This window comes from Boleophthalmus pectinirostris, unplaced genomic scaffold (genome assembly GCF_026225935.1).
Source record: "Boleophthalmus pectinirostris isolate CB_2022bp ecotype Guang Dong unplaced genomic scaffold, ASM2622593v1 HiC_scaffold_8, whole genome shotgun sequence".
Taxonomy (NCBI): Eukaryota; Metazoa; Chordata; class Actinopteri; order Gobiiformes; family Gobiidae; genus Boleophthalmus; species Boleophthalmus pectinirostris.
The window spans coordinates 38,731,992-38,740,110 of record NW_026571515.1 but is presented as its reverse complement, the minus strand read 5'-3'; the positions used below and the strand labels follow the sequence as shown (position 1 = coordinate 38,740,110).

General features: G+C 40.6%; 1 protein-coding gene across 1 annotated transcript in view; it reads left to right on the top strand.

Annotated features, from left to right (window-relative positions):
• The first annotated feature begins 6,997 nt into the window (after positions 1–6,997).
• Positions 6,998–8,119, top strand: part of olfml3a (olfactomedin-like 3a) — a 44,121-nt gene continuing 42,999 nt past the window's right edge. Inside the window, exon 1 of the mRNA XM_020922236.2 lies at positions 6,998–7,108. Coding sequence (XP_020777895.2) covers positions 6,998–7,108 — 111 coding nt within the window. The remainder of the gene's footprint in view (positions 7,109–8,119) is intronic.

Genomic DNA, 8,119 nt, shown 5'->3' with positions numbered 1-8,119 from the left:
TGTCTCTACCTGCTTGTCTCTATGGTGATGTTATTGCGTCGCCTCGAATGTTCCACAGTATGGCATTAAACTTATCTCCATCAAGCTTGAATTTACATAATGGTGAGTTGTTGCACATTTGTAGGGAGTATTATCTGTTACATAAGGATAAGTTGTTGTACAGTTGTAGGGAGTATTATCTGTTACATAAGGATAAGTTGTTGTACAGTTGTAGGGAGTATTATCTGTTACATAAGGGTGAGTTGTTGTACAGTTGTAGGGAGTATTATCTGTTACATAAGGGTGAGTTGTTGTACAGTTGTAGGGAGTATTATCTGTTACATAAGCGTGAGAGTTGTTGTACAGTTGTAGGGAGTATTATCTGTGACATAAATAATAATAATACTGTGGAACATTCCAGACAAAGCAAAAACATCTTTACAGAAAAAAAGGCATAAAAAGACGTATATACTATTGATTAAAGGGCACCTTTAACTGTAAGTGTTGTGGTGATGCCACAGACAGGTCAAATCTGTGGAGTGGTGACATTGTTCATTGTTTTATTGTGTATAAATACAGTGTGTTTGTATTGTGTATAAATACACAATACAAACACACTGTGGAACATCCCCTTGGTGAGAAGCTGCTTCAGTCCTTGTCTAGTCCTTTTTGAGTTGGTTTATTTATTTAATCAATATGATTAATATTTAACCAGTGCTAATTTCCGGCTGTCGTCCCTGGGCAGGTTATCAGCTCTTCCTCCTGGAGACCTGGAGCATGTTTTGGGTTGATGGGAAAAACCAGAATACCCGGAGGAAACTCATCCAGACATGGGGAGAAACATGCAAACTCCCCAGGCAACCTGTGGATTGAACCCAGAACCTTTTTGCTGTGAGGCGTGAGTGCTAACTATTAAGCCACCATGCCACAGAGTAGTGATGTAGTCCTGGTTCAGTCCAGTCCTTTCCTCCCTGTTTAGTCCTTGTTTAGTCCTGTTCCAGTCTTCATTTAGACCATTAATCGTTGGTTTTATATAGTGTCTTTCAACAGTGCAGTAGTCCTTCACTCCCACTCAGTGGGGGTGGGTTATTATTGTAGCCACAGCTGCCCTGGGGCTGCCAGTCTGTGACATCTACCACTCCATCCACGACCAACACACGCACGCAGCATGCACACACACACACACACACACACGCACACACACACACACACCACTTTCTTACTTGGCAATGTGGGTGAAGTGTCTTGCCTGAGGACACAACTACAGTTTTTTGCCACTGGTGCCCCACTGGCACCTGATATTCCCAGTGTTCCCCATCCAAATACTAACCAGGCCCTGCAGCTTCTGAGCTCTGACCACATCAGGCTCTGATAAACAGGAAAGACGTATGACCACAATAAAATTAGCCCTACTTCAGTCCTGGTTCAGTCCTGGTTCAGTCCTGGTTTAGTCCTGGTTTGGCCTTGGTCCAGTCCTGGTTCAGTCCTCGTTTAGACCTGGTTTAGCCCTGTTCCAGTCCTGGTCCAGTCCCTTCATTCTCAGTAAACATATGCATTGTTATTGATTGGTTCCAGTGGTCTGGACTCGGAGGGACCTCTGTGGCCTGAGCATTAGGCCCCATCAGCACAAAGCCGAGCAGCTGTGAAATTCCGTCTCTTATTTAGTGAAGTGAAAACAAAGGCGACGCCGTCGGCTCCACTTTTAAATTGGTTTGTGTGAGTTTACGAGAGGCTTTTACAACACCACGTTGTGTTTTTGGGCTGGTTAACCCCGCCAGTGCAATCACTACTCTGTTCTGTTCCACTTGTTTTCAATAAAGAAGTACTGGCAAAAGGGAGCTACATTATATATGATCAGTATATTGTTTTAGTGTGCGGGGGGTTCCTCGGGGTTCAGTACTAAGGCATGTGGACTTTTATTGTAACTTGAACAAGAGAAAACTTGCAAAAAACTTTTGAAAGTTAGTTTTCCTCACCAAATATACAGTATAACTCTTCTAATGCTTATTGTTGGACATGAATATATATTAATTAATTAGGAGATAGAATGTTTCAAAGGTCCTATATTAGAGAAATTAATCTACCTCGTGATGTCAGGAAGTGATAGTTTTCAAGTTCACAACTTTTAACCATTTGTTTAGTAGAAATGACCAATTCCAGGGCTGAAAATATCCGCATGATTCTAGTGAAGGTGTATGGAGTTTAAAAACACAGTGGAACACTTCCTGTATTACAACATGACATCACAAGGGGGAACAGAGTTTTCTGTTGGAGAAAAAATAACTCAGCCTAAATGTGCAGGGTTTGTGTGTTAAATGTGTGACTGAAACCAAACAAACTCCAGGTCTGTTTGTGATGAAACTACATTAGAACATAGATCAGTATGTATAGTATAAAAAGTATAATTGTATAATAGTATAATAGTATAATAGTATAATAGTAGTATGTATAGTATAATAGTATAATGCATGCATCACAAACTTCGGACTTCCAGTCATGGCGCAATGCATACTGGAAAGGATTTTCCAAAAAAGTGAGCATCAAACCACCGTGTTTGTTTTCCCAGTCGGATTATCTATTAACAAGTCTTTTGAACCATATCACTTTTGTTTCTGGTTCTGATATTGTCATATTTTAGTTTTGGGATTCAGACATTGTAATTATGTGGACACTGTAAGTATGTGGTGGGGTTCACCATATATGGGCTTCAGAAGTTTGCAAATTCCATAACTGCAAAAGGGAGTCAGATGTGTGTGACTGCAAACCTCCGTTCAAACTGTTTCCCTTTCCAACGGAATTGAAAAATAGTGAAAGGTGAAGGCGATGGGCAGTACTGATACACAGGAAGGACCAAAAAGTAAACCTTTGACTGCCTAAATCATCCCGAGTTTGCAGCGAACATTTTGTATGTGGAGCACCAACAAAGCAAAATCCCGATCCCTCGTTCAACCTTGGTTATGAATTTAAAAAGTCAACGCCAAAGCGAAAGGCACCAGCTGTTCACTAAGAAACACCTTCCACTGCAAAGAGACCAAGATGTGATGTTGCTGTAAAGCCACAAGAACAAGAAAGTGCAGCTCAGTCTGTTTGTCTTCTGTACCTCTCGCTTAACAAATGGGATCCAGCTTTGTTGGAGCTCCACATACAAAATGTTCGCTGCAAAAGGTTTCCTTTTTAGTCCTTCCTGTGTATCAATACTTCCCATCGCCTTCACCTTTCACTATTTTTCAATTCCGTTGGGAAGGGAAACAGTTTGAACAGAGGTTTGCAGTCACACACATCTGATTCCCTTTTGCAGTTATGGAGTTTGCAAACTTCCAAAGCCCATTTCTCGAGCCGTTTTCTGCTGTTAGGATCCAACAACCACATAATTACAATGTCCCAATCCCAAAACTAAAATATGACAATATCAGAACCAGAAACAAAAGTGATATGGTTCAAAAGACTAGAAAAGACTGACTTTGTCAATAGACACATCCCACTGAGAAAACAAGCATGATGATGCTCACTTTTTTGGAAAATCCTTCCCAGTATGCATTGCACAATGACCGGAAGTCCGAAATTTGTAATGCATCTATAGTATAACAGTAGTATGTACAGTATAATAGTATAATAGTATAATAGTAGGATGTATAGTATAATAGTATAATAGTATAATAGTATAGTATAGTAGTATGATAGTATTATAGTATAATAGTATAATAGTAGTATGTATAGTATGATAGTATAATAGTATAATAGTATAATAGTATAGTATAATAGTAGTATGTATAGTATAATAGTATAATAGTATAATAGTATAATAGTAGTATGTATAGTATAATAGTATAATAGTATAGTATAGTAGTATAGTATATGATAGTATAATAGTATAATAGTATAATAGTAGTATATAGTATAGTATATAGTATAGTATAGTATAGTATGATAGTATAATATGGGCCCTTTAAAACAAATATCTATCCAGTTCTGCTTTAATTCAGGCAAAGTAAGAGCAAAAAGTAAGTACTTGGAGGAGAGACCACTTGAAATACCCACAGTGGCACTAGTGCACTCTGCTGTTGTGTCCTTTGGCAAGACCCCCACATTTGTTAGACTGAATAATGTGAGAATGATTGGTTGACTGATTGATTTATTGACAGCCTTTTTTCATCTACTCCAGGGCAGCTGTGGTTACACTAACAGCTCCACCTACCATTGACTGCAGACTGAAAGAATAATGCAGAAAATAGTTTATTGAAGGTCTGAGTGTGTGGAACTGTGCTAGAAATTGAAAGTAAGTCAAAAGAAGACTAAAATTTAAGTAATTTGATTGAAAAGACATTTTAACTTAATGTTTTACTTCAAATTGAGTTTAAAAAGACCTATTCTGCAAAACTGACTTGTTATAGTTGGTTCACCTTCTCATTTAACCTCTGGAAGTTGTATTTGGAGTGACTGAGTCATCTTTAATCGCTTCTTTCCGAGACGCCATATTGGTCTGAACTGTGACATGAAAAAAAATGTATTTTCGTAATCTGTAATAATGGATTTTGCTATTTAAACTGTGCAAATTATGACAAAATGATCCACTGGTGTCATCCAGTATAACAGACACAAGGATAATATATGTTTGTTAAGGTTAAGGAAATGTCCCCTTAGGGAAATTTGTTCTCTGCATTCGACACATCCTTCAGTACTGTTGGGGCAACCTGTCTGATGCAGTGCAGCTCAGGGACACATCTCCAGATCTTGATGTAGTCTTAGGCCGGGCGTACACTGTGCCATTTTTGACCCTTTTTGAGCCGATTTTTCGCTCGTGCGACTGTTTTGGGGATCGGGCCAAGTTTTGGCTTCATCGTGTGTCGTGCTTCGTGTAGTTTACATGGGGTAAAGAAAACCGATTAATGACTCACGACCAGCTCCCGATCGACATTCGTAGGTTGCAAGAAAATCAAACTTGTTTGAAATCCAGTCGCCTCTCGTGAGGATTTCTCTCTGTTGAAGTTGTTCCACGAGACTGCGCATGCGCGGACACAGAAGTGGCTCAGCATTGTGTCTCCGAACATCTGTGGTTTTCTAATTCCGTGGTTTTCTTCTTCGTGGTTTTCTACTTCCGGAACAACAACTTTGACAACTCCGGTCGTTATGTGAACGTACAGTGTGAGCAGGCAAGTCGCATCCGAGCATCGGTTCGTTCAGTGTGAGAACATGATTCGTGAGCTGTGAACTTTTAAACTCTGTGATTTGGTCGTACAGTTTAAGCTGGGGCTGAGTGACACGACCGAAAATATCGCACAGTGTACGCCCGGCATTAGACTGCGTTCAGACTGCAGTCTGAAGTGACCCAAATCCAATTTTTTGGCCTCTATGTGACCTGTATCTGACCTTTTAATGATCCGATTTTTTTCAAATGTGACCCAGGACACTTGGATATGTGCTCCTGAAACTGATACATATCTGATCTTTTGACATGAGATTTCAGTCTGAACATCCAAAGCGCATCCATCTGACCTACACGTTTTCAATAAGCCATAAACGTCACTATTTTGCGCTGAAGTAGGTGAAAATTGTTAATGAACTCTGTGTCACTGAAGCGAAGCACATCACCACTCACCACTCTTGACTCCGTCTCCACATCCACACGTTCCTTTCAACGGACGTTGCTGCCGCTGTCCCACAAAACACCACGGCCAAAAACCTCGTCCTTCTCCTTCTCAATCTCCTCCTTAAAACAAGTAAGTTATTCATGTTGGCTCCAATACAAGAGGAGCTTTAAAATCTCCAGGTGCTCAATGCTGCGTCCATGTTGTCGCAGCAGTTGACGTCGTCGTGTCTCCAGTGCACATGCGGGACACTTTCGGGCCGTTTAACGTTCACACAGGGGATCACATACAAGTTGCATTTAATTGGAAATGTGAACGACCTCACAAAAACATCGGATTTCACAAAAAAATCAGAATTGAGCGTTAAGCCCTGCAGTCTGAACGCAGCCTTAGTCAGGACTACCATGGCTGGAGGATTTGACTTGTTGTACATGTTTTGGGTTGACGGGGGAAACTGGAGTGCCCAGAGGAAACCTCATCTTGAACAGGACATAGATCTCCGCGATACGTGTGAGTTCACAAACTTAAGGGAATCCATCTTGGCATGTAAGGATAACTGGGCGGACCAATCATATCGAAGCATTGAGGTTTGTGTAGAAGCCAAAGGCAAAGAGCCAAAAGGAACCAACACAAACGTGGTAACACCGACACATGTACTTCATACATGTGATCTGAATACATTTTAAAAGTCACCTTCCCAACACTGTGTGCAGAGGGTAAGAACTTTGTGCATTTGTGGACAGGGACCATGTGCTTTTCAATGTAACAAAAGTTTGATTTTTCATCTTGTTTAGCTGTTGTGACGCTTCCACCAATCAGATTCAATCAATCAATCAAACCAATTAAAAACCTTTCTTCATGGGCACAGTGGACACAACTCAATTAAGAAGCCCAACATATTTCAAAATAAATCCTAAAAACTTCCAAAGAGATCCACAGTATTCATAACATTTTGCGTTTTCCGATCTCTTTCGTTGAGTTGTTCCAGATTGATCATGTGAAGAATTCAGTTCAGAGTGACACACAGGTCAGTCTGATGTGAGTTTGATTAGAGGAAAGCAAGACATAATGAGGAACATCCATCCTCCATACAGGATGCCTATTTGATTTCATCATTAACAGTAATTACTGACTGCTTCTGTTTTTGCTCTTACAGGACAGTCATGCTCCTCCCAGAAAGTTGCTCCAAACTTTCCAGCAAAGTGAGTCCATTGAAAGACTCCTCTCCTCCTCCTCTCCTCCTCCTCCTCCTCCTCCTCTCTGACCATCTCACCTCGTCCCTCCTGCAGTCTGTGCCCTGCTCTGTGCTCACCATACAATGCTCCTGGTTGTTTGAGGATTGCAGATGAGGATAGCAGCTGCACACGGGGAAAAGGAGAGAGGGACTGTACATTTCCCAAACAGACGCACATAAACTTTTGCCGTGGATCACAATGAAGCAGGCTTTTCTGTTTGTACTCTCTGCATTCTGGACACTAACTGCAGCGCAAAACTACTACCAGGGACTCATGGACTACCTGGATAACAGACTGTTGGCCATCGAGGTAAGAAGACTTTTTAACACATGTAAGAATGTTGTTACTGCATCAGAAACATGCCTGGAGTTGTGTTTATTAGTCCGTCTACATCTGCAAAGCTCCAAATGCTCTGTTGCACCTTGTGATGTCATGAAGTGGTCGCTTTCAAAACAACAGCTACCTTTTAGTTTTTGTTCTGTAGAAATTGCAATTCCAGGGCCAAATGATTCTAGTGAAGGAGTATTGAGTTTGAAAACACAATGGAGCACTTCCTGTATTCATAACGTTCATGACATCACAAGGTGGAACAGAGCGTCCTCTCTCAGCCTGGATATGCAGGGTTTGTGTGTTAAATGTGTGAATGAAACAAAACACAACTCCATGTCTGTCTGTGATGAGGAAACATTAGAGCATAGATCAGAGAGCAGCGTCACATGGGCCCTGTCATGTTTGCAGAGTGGACATTGTTCAGGTGAGTGTGTATGATGCATGTTTTATTTCTGACAGAGTCGTGTACCTTCATAAAGCTCCACACATTCATGTTCAGTCTGTATCACAGTGATCACAGTGTCACACTGTGATGCTCTTCAAGTTTTAGTGGAATTTAATTTAATTTGCTGTCAGAATTAAAGTCTGTGATTACGAGCCATTTGAGTGGAAGCCCTGAGGGCCAATAAAAACTGGTGTGCGGGCCGCTGGGCTGTAGTGTGGACAGCCCTGTCTTAGTTACAGATTTGGAATGTTCCAAAATGCATTAAACTTGCATTTATTTTATTTGGAGTTTTGACTGGCCAAATACCCTGGAAAACATGGACTCTGCTCTAGTAAGAAGTGCAGCTTTAAGATTTATACTCTGCTGTTGTGTTCTGTTGTTATGTCAAATCAGTCTATATACTCATCAGTAAATAAATATATGTATATATATATATATGTGTGTATATATATGTGAGTGTGTGTTTGTGTGTATGTATGTATGTTTGTGTGTTTGTATGTTTGTGTGTATGTATGTTTATGTGTTTGTATGTATGTGTGTGTGTT